The 17,757-nt window shown below is 43.5% G+C and overlaps 3 protein-coding genes and 1 long non-coding RNA gene across 6 annotated transcripts; 1 reads left to right on the forward strand and 3 right to left on the reverse strand.

The window, feature by feature from the left end:
• Nucleotides 1-16: 16 nt before the first annotated feature.
• On the reverse strand, nucleotides 17-5,829 carry lta4h (leukotriene A4 hydrolase). 3 transcript variants are annotated; one of them, XM_051392663.1, is made up of 19 exons: nucleotides 5,622-5,825; nucleotides 4,487-4,617; nucleotides 4,281-4,401; nucleotides 3,885-3,953; nucleotides 3,326-3,430; nucleotides 3,180-3,232; nucleotides 3,025-3,097; nucleotides 2,799-2,939; nucleotides 2,663-2,686; nucleotides 2,498-2,568; nucleotides 2,259-2,370; nucleotides 2,036-2,180; nucleotides 1,846-1,949; nucleotides 1,695-1,765; nucleotides 1,561-1,615; nucleotides 1,388-1,483; nucleotides 667-749; nucleotides 488-592; nucleotides 17-379 (listed from the first exon to the last, which is right to left on the reverse strand). In XM_051392663.1, exons 1-19 carry the CDS (start codon nucleotides 5,769-5,771, stop codon nucleotides 241-243), a joined length of 1,848 nt encoding a protein of 615 aa, XP_051248623.1. In that variant the 5' UTR covers nucleotides 5,772-5,825; the 3' UTR covers nucleotides 17-240. The 3 variants fall into 3 exon arrangements, with proteins under 3 accessions (XP_051248623.1, XP_051248622.1, XP_051248621.1); XM_051392662.1 differs by lacking the exons at nucleotides 17-379; nucleotides 488-592; nucleotides 667-749 and adding exons at nucleotides 892-1,198; nucleotides 1,229-1,271 and having other exon boundaries at nucleotides 1,342-1,483; nucleotides 5,622-5,828; XM_051392661.1 differs by lacking the exons at nucleotides 17-379; nucleotides 488-592; nucleotides 667-749 and adding an exon at nucleotides 892-1,271 and having other exon boundaries at nucleotides 1,342-1,483; nucleotides 5,622-5,829.
• Nucleotides 5,830-6,214: 385 nt separating this feature from the next.
• On the forward strand, nucleotides 6,215-12,154 carry dennd6b (DENN/MADD domain containing 6B). The gene is made up of 20 exons (XM_051393057.1): nucleotides 6,215-6,432; nucleotides 7,537-7,575; nucleotides 7,685-7,727; nucleotides 7,803-7,912; nucleotides 8,054-8,134; nucleotides 8,612-8,717; nucleotides 8,806-8,885; nucleotides 8,982-9,044; nucleotides 9,117-9,172; nucleotides 9,280-9,402; nucleotides 9,516-9,611; nucleotides 9,699-9,793; nucleotides 9,946-10,011; nucleotides 10,130-10,194; nucleotides 10,288-10,377; nucleotides 10,507-10,560; nucleotides 10,641-10,750; nucleotides 10,843-10,945; nucleotides 11,026-11,100; nucleotides 12,025-12,154. Exons 1-20 carry the CDS (start codon nucleotides 6,286-6,288, stop codon nucleotides 12,145-12,147), a joined length of 1,725 nt encoding a protein of 574 aa, XP_051249017.1. The 5' UTR covers nucleotides 6,215-6,285; the 3' UTR covers nucleotides 12,148-12,154.
• Nucleotides 8,141-8,650, reverse strand: LOC127359201 (uncharacterized). The gene is made up of 3 exons (XR_007882616.1): nucleotides 8,499-8,650; nucleotides 8,282-8,333; nucleotides 8,141-8,239 (listed from the first exon to the last, which is right to left on the reverse strand). It is a non-coding gene; the product is annotated as an uncharacterized LOC127359201 (long non-coding RNA).
• Nucleotides 12,155-13,091: 937 nt separating the features above from the next.
• On the reverse strand, nucleotides 13,092-17,257 carry gcc1 (GRIP and coiled-coil domain containing 1). Its single transcript, XM_051393152.1, has 4 exons — nucleotides 17,156-17,257; nucleotides 15,199-15,688; nucleotides 14,346-15,108; nucleotides 13,092-14,304 (listed from the first exon to the last, which is right to left on the reverse strand). The coding sequence occupies exons 2-4, from the start codon at nucleotides 15,574-15,576 to the stop codon at nucleotides 13,313-13,315; spliced, it is 2,133 nt and encodes a 710-aa protein (XP_051249112.1). The 5' UTR covers nucleotides 15,577-15,688; nucleotides 17,156-17,257; the 3' UTR covers nucleotides 13,092-13,312.
• Nucleotides 17,258-17,757: the final 500 nt, after the last annotated feature.

A 17,757-nucleotide genomic window follows, 5' to 3' on the forward strand; every position in this document is an offset into this window, starting at 1 on the left:
ATAAAAGACAGAAGAGTTTATTTCAGACACATTTTCTTTATTTACGAAATCGTTATTTATATTTCTGCCCTGAGATGAAACAAAAATACAGACAGAAACAAAATTATTGATTCAGATTAAAACTTATAAAAAGAAGAGCTTTGATTATTGGTTTCTCATACTGTTATTGTTTGCATTAATACTGGTTTCAGACTGCGGTTACAGACCCGGTTCCTGGTCTCACAGACCCGGTTCCTGGTCTCACAGACTGGTGGTGCTGCTGGCGTCCACCTTCAGGTCTTTGCCGACCAGTCCGGAGGTGACCGGGTGCATTGCGGCTCTGTGAGCCAGAAACACTGAAACCGCTTCATCGTGATACTTCTCAAAGTTAAACACCTCTCTGAGGAAAACACACAGAAAGAAAACAACATTTATTACAAATAAACAATAAAAACACAAAGAAAACAACAATATTTATAAACAATAAACAGTAGAAACATTTAAGTACTTGAAGAGCGGTCTGGTGAACTTCATCCGGCCCTGCTCTGTGGCCATCTTCAGCGCCTTTGGAACTGCTTCCTCCCACCTGGACCGCACACACAACCTCAGCCACCTGGAGGGAGAACAGCCAATCAGCAACAGGCTTCCAGGGAGGAGGCGGGGTTTAAAATGATGTGGGACTCTTACCTGAAGCGGATCTCTGAGTTCATATAGGCGTTCAGATCATAAACCTCCTGCATCTTCTTCACGTGAGTCAGAGGAAGACGTTCCTGCAGGGGGACACAGACTGTGGTGAACTGAAGTGGACTGTAGTGAGTTAAAGTTAACTGTAGTGGACTGAAGTGGACTGTAGTGAGTTGAAGTGGACTATATTGAGTTGAAGTGGACTGTACTGGACTGTAGTGAACTGTAGTGAGTTGAAGTGGACTATATTGAGTTGAAGTGGACTGTACTGGACTGTAGTGAACTGAAGTGGACTGTATAGAACTGAAATGGACTGTATAGAACTGAAGTTGACTGTAGTGAACTGAATTGGACTGTACTGAAGTGGACTGTAGTGAACTGAAGTGGACTGTAGTGAGTTAAAGTGAACTGTAGTGGACTGTAGTGAGTTAAAGTGAACTGTAGTGGACTGAAGTGGACTGTGGGGAACTGAAGTGGACTGTAGTGAGTTGAAGTGGACAATATTGAGTTGAAGTGGACTGTACTAGACTGTAGTGAACTGAATTGGACTGAAGTGGACTGTGGGGAACTGAAGTGGACTGTGGGGAACTGAAGTGGACTGTAGTGAAGTGAAGTGGACTGCAGTGAGTTGAAGTTGACTATTTGAAGTTGAAGTGGACTGTACTGGACTGTAGTGAGTTGAAGTGGAGTGTAGTGGACTGTAGTGAACTGAAGTGTGGTTTACCTCCTGGAGCAGGAGGGACAGGAACTCGATGAGCTGGTGGGACGACAGAGTCTTCACATCTGAACTTTTAAAGCTGCTCAGGTCCTGGTCTTTGGCCTAAAGGGGGGCAGAAAATGGAGGTCTGACTCTGAACATGAAAAAAAGAACAGGTCCATGTGAGGTCCAGGTCTTACCTTGATCCACCTCTGGGCCAGAGCGATGCAGGCGTCTGCCAGGGTGGTGTCGTACCTGAAACAATAAAACCACATCAGAAACTGGTCTACAGACGGACTGTGAACCTGATGGAGGTCTGACAGGATCCACTCACTGAGGTTTGACTGGAGGCATCCCGGGAGTGAACATCCAGGCATTCCAGTCCACCTTGTTCAAGATGTCCACCTGAGACACAAACACAGCTCAGAGTTACCGACGAGGTAAGGGTCAGCTATAATCCAGCTGAGCATCCAGGTGTTTCTCACCTTGTCTTTGAAGTAGGTGAACAGGTAGTTCTTCCAGTCGTCCGTAGTGACGCTGCTGTAGGCAAACATCTGGATGTAGGACTTCACGAAACCCATGAACACCTCTGCAGGAGACAAACCAGCCAACAGTTAAACCAACAGTTTCAGGGTCAGACAGTTTGTGATGTGTCCAGGTGTGACCAGGTGTTACCTGGTCCTCCCATCAGCTCCTCCAGGTGGTACAGCAGAGCGAAGCCTTTCTCGTAGGGCACGGAGGAGAAGGCGTCGTCGGGGTCGACGTCCTGCAGGCTGGGGACCAGGTTGGTCAGAGGGTTGTTGGCTCCAAAGGTGTTCACCTGAGCGATGACAGCGACAGGTGAGACACAAACAAGCTGTCTGAAAACAAAATATAAATATTAAAAACCGGTTCTCACAGAGTCCTGCAGGTCCTTCCAGCCCCCCATAGCTTTAAACTGTCTGAACTGTTCGCTGTCCATACACCTGCCGATCATCCTCTCCAGGTACACCGTGTGACCCTCGTTCAGCCTGAACACAGGAAATCAATTCATAACGAGCTTCTCTCACTCATTCATATTCTGATCCTGTATTTCCTGATTATCAATATCTGTTGATTGTTCTCATATTAAATAATAAATCAGTCTGTATTGATTACCAGAAGTGTTCCCACGTCTTATTGGTCACCAGGTTACCGGTCCAGCTGTGGGAGATCTCATGAGCAATCACCTGCAGAACAACACATGAACACATGAACATATATGAACATATATGAACACATGAACCATTTCTAGTGTCAGAAATAGAAATGTTTTAAACTCACGTTGGACAGAGATTTGTCTCCCGCCTGTAAACAGACAAACAACAACAGCTGATCAGCAGACATTTTTTAAAATAATAATAATCAATATAATTTCAGGTGTTAGAGTGTGTGTGTGTGTGTGTGTGTGTGTGTGTACCAGCAGCGTTGGTGTGGCGAAGGTCAGACAGGGGTTCTCCATCCCTCCGTAGGGGAATGACGGAGGGAGAACCAGGATGTCGTACTGACCCCAAACATACGGTCCTGCCAGGTCCTCGGCGGTCTTCAACATGGTCTCCGTCTGACAGACAGAAATTACAGCTCAGGTGTTTGAACGCATCACGGCTGCGGCGTCCTCACCTGGCGCTGAGTATTTACAGACTGACCTCAGAGAACTCAAACGCCGCTTTATCCACATACTCTTTCTCGGACCAGACTCTGGACCTCGGCCCGATCTCCCTGTCGACCAATCAGAGCACACACACTGTTTACCTGCTGCAGGTGACATGATGACATCAGCCAACAGGTGACACACAGTTACCTGCTCTCCAGAGCGCCGACCACGATGGCTATCAGGTAAGAAGGCATGGGCACCTGAGGGCAAAGGTCAAAGGAGCGTCAGGTAAAGAAAGAGTAGAAGAAGAGCGGACGTCAGGTAAAGAAAGAGTAGAAGAAGAGCGGACTGACCGGCTGTCTGAATCTGTAGACGATGCGGTTGTTGTCCTGAGGATCGACTTCCTGTCCGTCTCTCACTGCACTCATCACAGCCACCAGGTCCTTAGGTACAGACACCTGAGAGACAAAACACACACCTGAGAGACAGAACACACACCAGAGAAAACAAAAAACAAGAGAGAAAACACAAGAAACAGACACACACACCAAACAGTACACACACACACAACAGAAAACACACACACAACACACACACAACACACACACACCTGAGAGACAGAACACACACACCTGAGAGACAGTACACACACACACACACACACACACCTGAGAGACAACACACACACACCTGAGAGACAACACACACACACCTGAGAGACAACACACACACACACACCTGAGAGACAACACACACACCTGAGAGACAACACACACACACACACACACACACACACCTGAGAGAGCTCAACAGGTGTGTGTGTGTGTGTGTGTGTGTGTTTGTGTGTGTGTGCGTGTGTGTCTGTGTGTCTGTGTGTGCGTGTGTGTGTGTGTGTGTGTGTGTGTGTGTTACCTGGGAGTAGTAGGTGTGTTTGACAGATGGACTGTCCTGACAGGGAATCATACTCCTGCAGTGATGAGCCTGTAAGACAACGCATAGGGACACAGAGTTTACAGATGAACTTATTTACATTTAACTGATTTAATTTTTATTTAATTTGATTTAATTTGATTTAATTTCTACGTTTTCTCCTCAGCCTGTCTGAACTGCTTTCAATAACAGACAAAAAACAGAAGAAGAAAACAGGAACAAAGACTTAAGGCAACAAACGTTTGTGAAGAAACTTCTGATGAAACCACGGAGAGTTTCACAAACTTCTGTTTCAACATTTCCGTCTGGACCTGAGACAGGCCTGGACCTGGACCTGAGACAGGCCTGGACCAGGACCTGAGACAGACAGAGACACACCTGACACTGACTGAACAGGTAGGGTTGTTTCTTCCCAGCAGTCTGTTCAGGCGTGAGCCACTGCAGCGCCGACGCCGACGGGGACGTCTCGTAGGTCACCTCCACGATCACATGCTGCCCTCTGATTGTGCCACAACACAAACCACAGGTTAACCGCGTTTTATTTTGAAAAGCCGTTACAGAGGACAGAGAGGAAGAGGTCTCACCTGGAGAGGTCGAAGGGCAGCGTGATGTCCAGCGGCGTCCCCTTGAAGCTGTGTTTGGGGCCCATCGTAAACTGCGCCACTTGTCCATTGGCGCTCACAGAGACGATCTTCAGGTCCTTGGTGTCCAAAGTCTGCAACAGATAAATCAACACTTTTATTAATGAGGTTCTGATTAATGTCAATCCTGCTGAGTCAGCGCTCGAGTGGTGAGACGTACCTGCTGATAAACGCTCACCTGTCACTCTCTGCCCTCAGTGTACACACCCCTACTGACTGATCAGTCTTTAAATCAAAGTCCAGTGTAATAAACCCCGATTAGTTCAGTCGGTCTTTAAAGCTCAGCTACATCACACCAAACTCCATTGAAAAAACACTCATTTTAAGCTTTTTTGCATAAACTGTTTATATACATCTAATAAAATACATCAAATGGATTTAAATAACTTTATATTAAACATTACGATCAACAGAAATATAACCAAATGATTTCTGTACATTTGGGGATATTGACTGGAAACAACTTCTGTTCATTAAACAGCAAAGTGACAGCATTGATCTCAGGTGAACATACCTGTGCTGTCAGGTTAACCTTCAAGTCAAAGTCCAGGATCACACGCAGCTTGTTAAATTCAGTCTTCCTCACAACATAAGCCTCTCACGCCAAACTCCATTAAAAAATATTGCATTTTAAGGTTTCCACGCTTATAAATATGCATATACGCGTACAAAAAAACTTTTTTTAACCAATAACTGACGGCCACATATAAGTGACACATTATAAACATAATAAAGCCGAATTATAGAGTGGCATCTAAAACAGTAGAAAAACTTCTAATCTAACATTTATGAAGAGTTAACCACAAGATTTATTTAGAATTTGACATTTTGACGAGCAGATTCTGTTTATTAGAGTCCGGACTGTCAAACAGGCTACAGCCCGTGAACCTGTCACAGGGACATCAGTTACACACCAGACTTCATGAGAATTTCTGCTGTTTTTAAACCAAACTGCAGTTTATTAAATGACCCCTTCAGGGACCATAAACACGGTGAGAAATCCTGAAACTCGTTTTCTCACTGAATAAATGAGACGTTAGCCCCCGAGGCTAACTGCACCGGGCTCCGTTAACGTTACCAGAGTGGAGAAACGGTCCTCCAGAACCTCCACGGTGAGCGCGACCCGGCCTCTGATGACGTGCCTGTCGAAGTCCACGTGCAGGGACAGGTTCAGGTGTTTGGTGACGCACCTGGCGAACGAGGAGAAGGAGCACGGGTCGGAAGACATGATGCTGATCTGTCCGGTAACGACGGAGAGACTGAACCGACTGTCTGACTGACAGCCGGGTTAACTACTACCGGAACATGCGCAACACACGTCCGGCACCGGGCTTTTCACAATAAAATTCGACATAGCAGAAGCTTTTATTTTGTAGTTTATGATGATGGATTATTCCAATAATCAAACTATTTTATAGATTTTTGTATTATTAATTTATTAATTATTATTAATGTGTTTGTTTATATGTTTCTATATTTAATAAATAATAAAATGTAGTTTTGTTATTTTTAAAGATTGTTTATGATGACAGATTATTCCATTAATCAAACTATTTAATATTTTAATCTAATTATTAATTATTAAATATTATTGATCTTTGTTTATGTTTCTATATTTAATAAATATAAACTGTTCTGTTCATCGGTGCAGTTCCTCCTTCCTCCAGCAGGCCTCTCCAGAGACTCTACATGGGGGACCGGAGGATGAGGGATGGAGGTCGCGGAGCTCTGATCCGGTCGTGATGAACCCGTTTGACGGCTCCGGTTCTCCCCGACATGAGGAGGCTGCGGACCGCGGGGGCAGCCGGTGTCCGTGGGCCCGCTTCTCCTCCTGGCTGGAGTGTGTGTGCGTCGTTACCTTCGACCTGGAGCTCGGACAAGCCATAGAGGTACCGGAGCGGTGGTAGCTTAGCATCGTTAGCATCATCAGGGTTGGAGATGAGTAAAATAGAAATCATTGATCTGATCAGCGGGAATCATTCAGAAAAACACCGATATTAATGGACCACATCTGTAGTGCTTTATTGTGTCAACCAAACTCTGTTTAAAAAAACTGACATTTTTATAACTTTATGTCTTTTTTCAAAATGCAGTTTTTCATAAACGATGATTTCTATGTTGAGAGGTCGATGAGAGTCTGCTGTTGAGTTCGGCATCAGTCAGTCCACCAAACAACAGTTTATGAATTAGAAAATTAAAAATAATCTTGCCTCCACTCATCAGATGGTTGTAGGCATCAAAGGGGAATCACATTAAATTAAATTTGTGGAATTATAAATGGTATTTGGTGCGAGTTCTTTCAATGAATGCTGGTAGCCGAAAGATGCTGTCAGAGTGTTATTTAAGTGCTTGTTAATTCCACTGAAACTCCATTTGAAAAACTGACGATATTTAAATGTTTCCTTCCGTTTTGGCAGATTCACCATTTATAGAAATTATCTATAAGATTGAAATAATTTTGAGGGTCTGCTGTTGAGTTCGGCATCAACCAATCCACCAAACAACAGTTCTGAATTAGAAAATAAGAAACATCTTGCTGCCACTCATCAGATGGTTGTGGCTATAAAAGGGGGAATTAAATAACGTTAAATTTGCTGAATTTTAAATGTAATTTGGTGCGCGTCCTTTCTCTCAGTGACTGATGGGAGGCAGAAGATGGCTGTCAGTTGTCATTATCTGATTATTAGTAATTTAACAAAGCTCAGTTCTTGTTAATTCCACTGACACTTACAGTGTTGTACCAAACTCCATTTGAAAAACTGACGATATTTACATGTTTTCCTTCTGTTTTGGCAGCTTCACCATTTATAAAAAAATATTATTAGACTGATATAAAGTTGAGTCTTTTGTTGAGTTCGGCATGTAACCAGTTTATTTTATTATTATTATTATTAATTTAAATTATTATTCTCATTATTATTCTTATTTTTAGCGATTTATTAATTTAGCAGAATTCTGAATGAAGTTTGGTTTCTGTGTTTGCTGTTTTTCAGCTGGTGTATCCTCAGGATGTGAAACTCACTGAGAAGGAGGTAATATTTGATCGAACTTATCCGCCTCTGTGTTCACTCTGTAGATTAATAATCAATCTATTGATTATAGATTTATTGATCATATTCCTTTGTTGATTTTTGTTGTCAGAAAACCAGCATCTGCTACCTGTCCTTCCCTGACTCATACTCAGGTACTGTATGACTACCGTATTATTGTTTACTGTAAACCAGAGGTCAGAGGTCACGTGTGTCACTTCATTTCCCAGGATGCCTTGGGGACACTCAGTTCAGCTTCAGGTTGCGTCAGTCGGTCGGTCGCAGAGCTTCGAGGTTCCGAGAGGACGTTTACAACAGAGACGCCCCCGTCACCCTGCAGGTGAGGACACATATTGATCGGTTATTGATCGGTTTTTACTGGATCATTAAAGGTTAAAGGAACATTTATGAGCTTCATCATCATCATCATCATCATCATCCTCTTTGTGATGTCATAATGTGTCTCTTGTTGTCTCCGCAGACTGAAGTGTCCCATTTCTTTGGTTACGTCTATTTCAGACAAGTGAAGGACGTTTCTGTGAAGAGAGGGTACTTCCAGAAGGTCGGAGGCACACCTGAACACACCTGAACACACCTGAACACACCTGAACACACCTGTTTACACCTGCTTACACACCTGTTCACACCTGTAAACACCTGCTCACACCTGTACACACCTGTTTACACATCTGAACACATCTGAACACACCTGTTTACACCTGTTTACACCTGCTTACACACCTGTTCACACCTGTAAACACCTGTTCACACCTGTTTACACATCTGAACACACCTGTTTACACCTGTAAACACCTGCTCACACCTGTACACACCTGTTTACACCTCTGAACACACCTGTTTACACCTGTAAACACCTGTTCACACCTGTAAACACCTGTTTACACCTGTTTACACACTGTTTAGACCTGCTTACACCCCTGTAAACACCTGTTTACACCTGTACACACCTGTTTATTCCTGTTTACACCTGTACACACCTATAAACACCTGTTGACACCTGTGTTTGTCTGTGTTCCAGTCTCTGGTGTTGGTCTCCAGGTTGCCGTACACTCACCTGTTCCACTCGATGCTGCAGATCATCGCTCCCGAGTTTTTCGAGAAGCTGGAGCCCTGTCTGGAAGCAGGTGATGATGTCATGCTTACATCATAACAGTAATAATTCTGACATCACTCTGCTGAAATGTCACCTGATGTCTCGTCTCGTCCTCGCAGTGTGTAACGAGATCGACCAGTGGCCCTCACCTGTACCCGGACTGACCCTCAACCTGCCGCTGATGGGCGTGGTCTTACAGGTGAGCAGAGGGGGCGTGGCCTTACAGGTGAGCTGTTTCCTGCTTTTCAGGAATCTGTTTTAATTCGGTTTTTTTTTTTTTTTTTTTTTTTTTCAGGTCCGGATTCCTTCAAAAACGGACAAACCGGGAGGAAGTCCGGTGAGACAGACCGCTCAAGAGGTCAGGAAGAAACTTTATTAACAACACAAACTGAGTGTGAACGAACAATAAAGTTTTATTTGATCTCTTTAGGACCTCCTGCCGGCTCCGACTCTGCTGCCCACCATCCATGAACTGGACCTCTTCAAGTCCGTCCATGATCTCATTGTTATCATCGATTATCTAACGTTTCTCCTTTTATAAATTCTCCTTCCTGTTACCTCAATGTGACCTCTGACCTTTGACCTCTGCTCAGGTGCTTCCAGTCGGTCCTGATCCACCTGCAGATCCTCTGGGAGCTCACGTTGCTAGGGGAACCGCTGGTCGTCATGGCGCCGTCTCCGAGCGTCTCCTCGGAGACCGTGCTGGCTCTCGTCAGGTAACTCAGCAGCCAATCAGAACTCTCCTGGAGTCTGACTGTGTTCCAGTCGGAGCCAATCAGAGAGCAGCGTTTGTGTGGTTGCCGTGGTAACAGTGTCCTCTCTCTCTCAGCTCCGTCAGTCCTCTGAAGTTCTGCTGCGACTTCCGGCCGTATTTCACGATCCACGACAGCGAGTTCAGAGAGTACACCACCAAGACCCAGGCCCCGTGAGTACCCCGCACACCTGGACTCACCTGTCTGCCCTCATCTGTCTGTCTCTTACCTGTCTGTCCTCACCTGTCTGTCCTCTGCAGGCCTAACGTGGTTCTGGGCGTCACCAACCCGTTCTTCATCAAGACTTTTCAGAACTGGCCTCATGTGGTTCGACTGGGAGAAATCAAGATGGCGGGTAACAAAACAACAACATGGTTCTGATCTTTCTTTATTTTATCTGTGTTGTTGTTGTTGTTGTTTTTGTTGTTGTTGTTATTAACTGATACACTGTTTATGAGAGGAAATGAAGTGACGACTGTATAACGACACACCTGTCTTCTCTTTCAGGTGATTTACCCAAACAGGTGAAGGTGAAGAAACTTTCCAAACTGAAAACTCTGGACACTAAACCAGGTCACATGACCACTTTATTGATCACTTTATTGATCACTTTATTGATCACTTTATTGATCACTTTAATTTACAATAAAGTCGTCTTTTATTGTGACAAACCTTTACTTCCTGCGTGCAGGGATCTACACGGCGTACAAGACGTTTCTGCACAAAGACAAGATTCTGATTAAAAGACTGCTGAAGGTGAACAGACATCAGCAGCAGCTATAATCAATAATCAATAAACAATAACAATCAATCATTAATAACAATAAAGAGCTGTGTGTGCGTCTTCAGGGTATTCAAAGGAAGAGACCTTCAGAGGTTCAGAGCGCCATCTTGAGGAGACACCTGTTGGAGCTCACTCAGAGCTTCATCATCCCACTGGTGAGGAAACAGCCAATCAGATCATCTCGTACACGTGTCACTTCCTGTCTGAGTGCTAGTTTCGAGTTCTGTGTGATGACTCATCCGGTTCGTCCAATCGGAGTGTAAACCCTGTGTCTTGTCTGCCAGGAGCGGTACATGGCGAGCCTGATGCCTCTGCAGAGGTCGGTGACGCCGTGGAAGGTAAACAGGAAGTGTATGATGTGTGATGACCTCACAGTGATGTCAGCAGATGACACCTGGTTCACTCTGTGTGTGTTCAGACTCCTCCTCAGGTCCGACCCTTCAGTCAGGACGAGTTCATGTCCACTCTGGATCACACGGGGCCTCAGCTCACCTCGGTGCTCAAAGGGGACTGGATGGGACTGTACAGGTGAGTCGACCAGGTGAGGCTTACGGCAGTGGGACGCCGTTGATACGGTCTGCTTCAACGTTGTTGTTGTTGTTGTTTTGAACTCCTGACAGGAAGTTCTTCAGGTCTCCGAACTTTGACGGATGGTATCGACAGCGACACAAAGAGATGACTCAGAAACTGGAGAGTCTTCACCTGGAGGTCATCTGTGACGCCGTGAGTTTGTGTAGACATCCTGTAAACATCCTGTTAACATCCTGTAAACATCTGGATAACCCCGATGTTCTGACCTCTAGGATCTGCTCGGTTGGACCAAAGATAAGTCTGAGGTGGAAATCGTCGACTTGATTCTGAAGCTCAGAGAGAAACTGGTGAGTGAATCAGGGTCGTTGAAAATAATATATTTATGAGGAAAATTTAATAATTTGAGAAAAAAGAGAAAAAAAGTTGCGATAATTTGAGAAAACGTCGCAGTAATTTGAGAAAAAAGTTGCAATAGTTTGACAAAAAGTTGCAATAGTTTGAGAAAAAAGTCACAATTGTTTGAGGAAAAAAGTTGCAATAGTTTGAAAAAAATCGCAATAATTTGAAAAAAGTTGCAATAGTTTGAGAAAATAGTTTGAGAAAAAAGTCATAATTGTTTGAGAAAAAAAGTTGCAATAATTTGAAATAAATCGCAATAATTTGAAAACGGTCGCAGGTTTGAGAAAAATGTTGCAATAATTTGAAAAAAGTTGCAATAGTTTGAGAAAAAGTCGCAATAGTTTAAGAAAACAGTTGCAATAATTTGAAAAAAGTCGCAATAATTTGAGAAAAAGTCGTAACTGTTTGAGAAAAATTTTGCAATAGTTCAAGAAAATAGTTTGAATAGTTTGAAAAAATCGCAATAATTTGAAAAAAAATAGTTTGAAAAAAATAAAAAAATTTTGAAAAAAAGTGCAAAATTGAAAAAAATCGCAATGTTTGAGAAAATAATTTAAATGTTTGAAAAAAAGTTGCAATAATTGAAAAAAAATAAAGTTTGAGAAAAAGTTGCAATAGTTTGAGAAAAACGCAATAGTTTAAGAAAACAGTTGCAATAATTTGAAAAAAGTCGCAATCATTTGAAAAATGTCGCAATCATTTGAAAAAAAATGAAAGAAAAAGCCCCCTAAAAAGTAAAAACATAAATAAATGCGTACTATTTTAAAAATAAAGCCACACTATGTGGATGAGGTGTTTCACTGTGTGAGGCTGTACATACAATATTTCTGTTGTGATTCAGTTTAAAACAGGAAGTGTGTTTTTTTTTTTAGATTAAAGCTCGACGGCAGCAGCTGCAGGTGAAGGACGGCGTTATGGACAAACTGGACGCTTTTATAAAGTCCATCATCAGCTCGCTGCCGGAAGACCTGCAGACTGTACTGAACACACACTGAACACTACACAACTGAACACACACTGAACACACTACACACTGAACACACTGAACACACACTGAACACAAAACTGAACACAAACACACTGAACACACTGACAGCTTTTGTTATCAGAAAATCAACAGCAACAGAGAACAACATCAGTAAAATAAGTTTAGTCAGAGTTTAACTGAACATCTTGATGACTTTATAAAGTTAAGATTTATTAAGTTAAGATTTATTAAGTTAAGATTCATTAAGTTAAGTTGTGATTAAATGACAGTGAACTTATAGTTTGTTGGATGTTTTTTAATTTTCACTTTCAGTCACACACGTGTGCAATATTTGGGAAGATTTATAAAACCTGTTTTAATAAAAGTCCAACAAACTCAAACAGTTAATGAATTAATGTCTGTGATGTGTTTTAATTGACATAATGAAAATAAAAACTATTTAATTGTTTCACATTATTTACATCATCACATTATTGGATTTTTATTGAAACTATGAATCTTCATAACATTTAAACACTGATGGTATTTTTGTATCACAGCTGAACTCAGTGAATGTAACACACTAATAATAATAATAATAATAATAATGTTACTGTCTGTAAATATTGAGTTTTGCTTTGAAAAGTAAAACCTGAATCATGTTCACATTGTGTCTAGTTTGTTGTATTTCCAACTGTTTATTAAATCATTTCCTCTGGTGCACATTGATCAATATATTGATCATATAAATTATGTATCGGCCGTTTTCTCATAATGAACTTATTTCAAAGTTTTCCTTCAGGAAATTATTCCGTCACGTCACAACCGCATTCACACTCATTATCTTTAATATTTATACAAAAAACCTTCAATAAAGGATCAATAAAGGATCAATAAAGGCTTCCACTATAAAACAATGTGGAATTAATGAACTCTAATTTATTGTTGAATGTCTGAATGAACCAAACTGAGTTTGTGAAGCAGGAAAAATAGTTTAATTTCAACAAGGGAATCAAAAATATACATATTAGTGATCAATAACTTCATCAACTTTCACTTCCTTTACTCACAGTGACACTCTGTCTTATAATTGTTAATATATTCTTATATACAGTTCAGATAGAAACCAGACTCCATTCGCTTTTTCTATCAATTTAAACATCCGATGATTCATCAGGACACAAACTGTGTTTTTATTTCCGTTTGCCGGCGGTCCACCAGCTCGCCGCCTGCAGCCTCAGGACGTTGTGTTTCTCCTGCGGGCTGAAGTGCAGGATGGTCAGGATGGCGGAGAGCGTCTGCTGCCTCCCGCTGGCGTCCTGCAGCGTCAGGAACTTGTAGATGACGTTCTTCAGGTACTCCATGTTGGCGCCCTCTCGGCTCTGATCTCTCATCAGTTTGTCCAGTTGTCCTCGCAGCTCCGACGCCTCCTCGTCGTGGCGCTCTCCGTTGGCGATGAGCCTCGCCTGCAGCTGGTGGAGGTCGTCCTCCAGTCGGTGTTTCTGCCGCCGCAGTCCGCCCACCTCCACCTCCTTCCGGGCCAGCTGCTCGGCGTACAGCAGCAGCGTGGGCTCGTTGGGCGCCGCCCGCCGCAGGGCCTGGCTGATGTTGTCGCCCTCGCTCTCCGGGCCGGTCTCGTGCCCGTCGTCGGCCATGTGGTCTGCGTCGTTGCTGCAGCTGTGCGCGGCGGCCCGCAGCCTCTCCAGCTCCTGGTCCTTCTCGTCCAGCAGCGCCATGGTCCTCTCCCTCTGCTTGTGAAGCTCCGCCTCCAGACGCAGCAGGTCGTCGCGGTGCAGCATCTCCAACCTCTCCACTTCCTGTTTGTGAGTCTGCTGCAGCGCCGCCGCCTGCTGCTGCCGCTCCTCCAGCTCGCGGCGGTGCTGGGTCTCGGCCTCGTCGCTCTGGATCCGCAGGTTGATGTACTTCTCCTTCAGCTCCGACAGCTGGTCCCGGACCTCCTCCAGCTCCTTCGCCTGGCAGCCATCTTTGACGTTCTTGTTCTTCAGCACCACCTGCGCTCGCAGCTTGTAGCGCTCAAACTCGTCTTTAAGCTGCCGCAGCTCCTGCTGGTAGGCCAGCGCCGAGCCTTTGTCCCTGCCCAGCTCCGCCTCGGTCTCTGCCAGGTTCTGGATGTTCTGGTCCGGGTTTCTCTGAGCCGCCAGCATCAGTTCAGCTCTCTTCCAACCTGACCAGCCGGCAGCCTGCTCGCCACGAGCGAGTCTGCACGCCTGCAAACACAGACAGAGTGATGAGTCAGCAGACTGTGTGGACCTGTTACAGTTAGTCTAGACCTGGTTTTACTCGGTTCTGGTCTCACTCTTACCTTCCTGGTCTCGATGTAGATCTGTTGCTGGAAGTGGTTTTTCAGCTCCTTCAGTTCTCGCTGCAGTTCGTTTACTCTGGGATCTGGTTTCTTCTGGTCCTCCTCGGCGACCTGCAGCCTCCTCCTCAGCTCGTCTCTTTCCTCCCTCACTTTGTTCAGGTGAGCCTCAGACTCCGCCCCCCGGTCCATCGCCTGTGATGTCACGAGGAGTGTGGCGTTGGCGTCCTGTAGGCGGAGCTCAGCGTCCTGTCGCAGGTCTCTCTCCTGCTGCAGGATCTTCTGCAGCTCTCGCAGCTGCTGGACGTGGTCTCCCTGCTCCTGCTCCCTCTCGTGCTGCTGCGTGATGATACGAGCGCGGCTCTCGGCTAACTGCTGCTGCAGGGCGCGAAGCTCCGCCTCCTGCTGCGTCGTGATGCTGCTCAGGCGCTCCTGCAGCTCCTCCACCCCCTGCTTCAGCTGACGCTTGTCGGCTTGAAAACTCGCCTCCATCCGGGACTTCTCCTGCGTCACCGTGGACAGGGAGCTGGTGAGCGTGCTCAGTTGACTCTTCAGCTGGGCAACTCTGCGGTCTGCCTCCACGCTGGGAGGGGGCGTGGCCTGATGCTGCTGCTCCGCCCCTATGCTGCTGGTCTCGGAGCCGCCGGCATCGGGGTCGGACCTCAGGAGCTGCAGGAAGAAATCATCGCGTTAATCCGCCGCCAACAGAGTTTACTGGATAATAAATGAAACTGGATCAGTGCGCTTTTAAAAACTTACCACTGAGCTGGATCTTCCTCCTGGTTCTCCCTGGTCCTCCTCACTCTGGTCCCCTCTGGTGGTCTCACTGGGCGTGTCCACAGACGCCGCAGTGTCCACGCTGTCCTCGCTGTGCAGTGAGCAGCCGTCCTCTGGGAGGTCTGAGACAGTGACGGTGGCGCCCTGGCCGTGCTGGTTCAGGTCCACCTCCTGGGACACAGAGAGGACCTTCAGACTGGCCTCCAGAGCCTCCTTCTCCTTCAGCAGACTCTTATAGGCCCGGACCACATCCTTGAAGCGGGTCTGGTACTGGACCAGCTGCTTCTTCTGGGACTCGATGGTGTCCATCAAGTCCTTCCTGCTGGGACCGCCCCCGAAACTCATCCCGAACTTCTCCATGACTCTGATGGTCTACCGGGGTCAGATTGGACTGCTGGTCTGTCAGAGTCGGGTCAAACTGGATCCAGCATCATATAGGACCAGAACTGGTTCATCTGGGACGGACTGGTTTCTGAAAAGAGACACAGAAAGACAACAAATAAAGATCTGCAGAACCTGTAAGGTCCCAATGAAATACCACTCGACAACGACCTGATAATAACTGATCATTAATGATAATAACTGATCATTAATGATAATAACTGATAATAACTGATCATTAATGATAATAACTGATAATAACTGATCATTAATGATAATAACTGATAATAACTGATCATTAATGATCATAACTGATAATAACTGATCATTAATGGTAATAACTGATAATAACTGATCATTAATGATCATTAATGATAATAACTGATAATAACTGATCATTAATGATCATAACTGATAATAACTGATAATAACTGATCATTAATGATAATAACTGATCATTAATGATAATAACTGATCATAATTGATCATTAATGATGATAATAACTGATAATAAATCTCACTACACTCCGGTACCGGTCTTGTACAGACCAGACTGAACTCATAATCTTTGTGTAAATGAGTGAAACTCTGACGTTAACCTGTCTACAGTCTGGAAATCCCACAGCGGGTTTTGTCTCCTACCTCATTTTGTGCTTAATTATTATCACATTTCAGACTGCAACCAACTGAATACAGCTCAGCCAACTGTAACAACTGTGTAAAACTACAGCTGCACAATCCATCTAAATATCATGGAAATCACAGTATGTGATGTAAATATAATAAGTGTGCAATGTCTCGTTCTAAAGTAACAAAAACAACAATTCTTATTTCCAGCTGATTAAACACTAATGGAAACAAACTTATTGATATTATATCAATAACAACAGTCTGGGTAAAGTAGTTTTTGATCTGGACCTGCTCCGATGTGGTCTAATGTGGTCCAATGTGGTCTAAAGGTGGTTTACCTGACAGGTAGAATACAGTTTTCACAAAGTGTGTTTCAGACAGTGTTCAGACTTTATAAAGCTTTCACAACAGTTTCCCATAACTGCTTCTTTTCTACATTAATTTAAATCATTTATTGTCTATTTAAACAACAGTTTACAGCATTATATCATTATATAGCAGATAAACAGCCATAAATACTAGTATATATTATCATTACTGGGGCAGATAAATACATTTACATTATACAGAATTATGGGTTTAATTAAATTACTTCTTTATTTTGATTTATTACATAAAACCACTGAAGTTCAGTTAAAGTATGTTTGAACATTTGAACCAGAAACCAACTTCACAAACCGGATGTTTACTTTCACTGACTTTGTCGTGGTGTCACATTTTAACGCTCTCGTGTGAACTGATGAATGTGGCGCTGTGAGAGGGTGAAAGTTAACCGGAGCACAATGGCGTTAATAATTAACGTTCAACACCGACTTCAACGTCCGCTTCTTACCTGATGAACAACCGATTTTAACGACGTAAAAACAAACAGGAAAAATCTGCGAGTTCATTAATTTCATCAGAAAACTGATTATTAATAAAAACTCACAGTTTGATGTCGAGAGCGGTCGGCTGTCAGCTCACAGCCGCCATGTTGGTCCGAACCGGAACTGGAGGAGGAGAAGGAGGCGGGAATCTGATGCTGCGTTCACTGCGGTCCGGACAAAGCAACAATGTTTAAAATTGAATTTATGTGCTTTTTAAAGTTTATTGGCAAATGATTAAATATACAAAAGATAATTCAAAAAAACACACAAACATTATATTGATTTATCAAAACATTTATATAAATAAGATTACAGCAATTGTAAAACCAATTTTAAGAGTTTAATTCTGGATTTTAAATTTATCTATATCTCACAATAAAATAATTTACTGGACTGATGTTTGTCTTTATTGGATATTAATGTTACAGATGTAATTGTCTTTATTTCAATAAAGTTCAGAGAAACATTTTATTGGTCTTAAAGTTCTCAGAAAGTATTTTTTGGTTTAAAAGTACATTAAATAATAATACAAAATAACAAGAAACATAAGACAGAAAACAACATTATTTTTACTTTATGTACACTGTTTTTATTTATTTTTGTTGTTGTTTATTTGTTTCATTGTTTGTTTGGATGATTAAAAAACTACTTTGTGGAATCATGA

Source organism: Dicentrarchus labrax, unplaced genomic scaffold, assembly GCF_905237075.1.
Source record: "Dicentrarchus labrax unplaced genomic scaffold, dlabrax2021, whole genome shotgun sequence".
Taxonomy (NCBI): Eukaryota; Metazoa; Chordata; class Actinopteri; family Moronidae; genus Dicentrarchus; species Dicentrarchus labrax.

Excerpts from the sequence above, each read along its gene's own strand:
- lta4h (XM_051392661.1), bottom strand. The coding sequence starts at position 5,771 with ATGTCTTCCGACCCGTGCTCCTTCTCCTCGTTCGCCAGGTGCGTCACC. Across the intron at positions 4,402-4,486 it reads CTGCCCTTCGACCTCTCCAG|AGGGCAGCATGTGATCGTGG; the intron begins GTGAGACCTCTT and ends TGGCACAATCAG. Across the intron at positions 3,098-3,179 it reads GTCGGCGCTCTGGAGAGCAG|GGAGATCGGGCCGAGGTCCA; the intron begins GTAACTGTGTGT and ends ATTGGTCGACAG.
- dennd6b (XM_051393057.1), top strand. The coding sequence starts at position 6,286 with ATGAACCCGTTTGACGGCTCCGGTTCTCCCCGACATGAGGAGGCTGCG. Across the intron at positions 9,612-9,698 it reads ACCACCAAGACCCAGGCCCC|GCCTAACGTGGTTCTGGGCG; the intron begins GTGAGTACCCCG and ends TGTCCTCTGCAG. Across the intron at positions 10,946-11,025 it reads TGGAGGTCATCTGTGACGCC|GATCTGCTCGGTTGGACCAA; the intron begins GTGAGTTTGTGT and ends TCTGACCTCTAG.
- gcc1 (XM_051393152.1), bottom strand. The coding sequence starts at position 15,576 with ATGGAGAAGTTCGGGATGAGTTTCGGGGGCGGTCCCAGCAGGAAGGAC. Across the intron at positions 15,109-15,198 it reads GAGGAAGATCCAGCTCAGTG|CTCCTGAGGTCCGACCCCGA; the intron begins GTAAGTTTTTAA and ends TTCTTCCTGCAG. Across the intron at positions 14,305-14,345 it reads CTCTGTCTGTGTTTGCAGGC|GTTGGAAGAGAGCTGAACTG; the intron begins GTGCAGACTCGC and ends CCGGCTGGTCAG.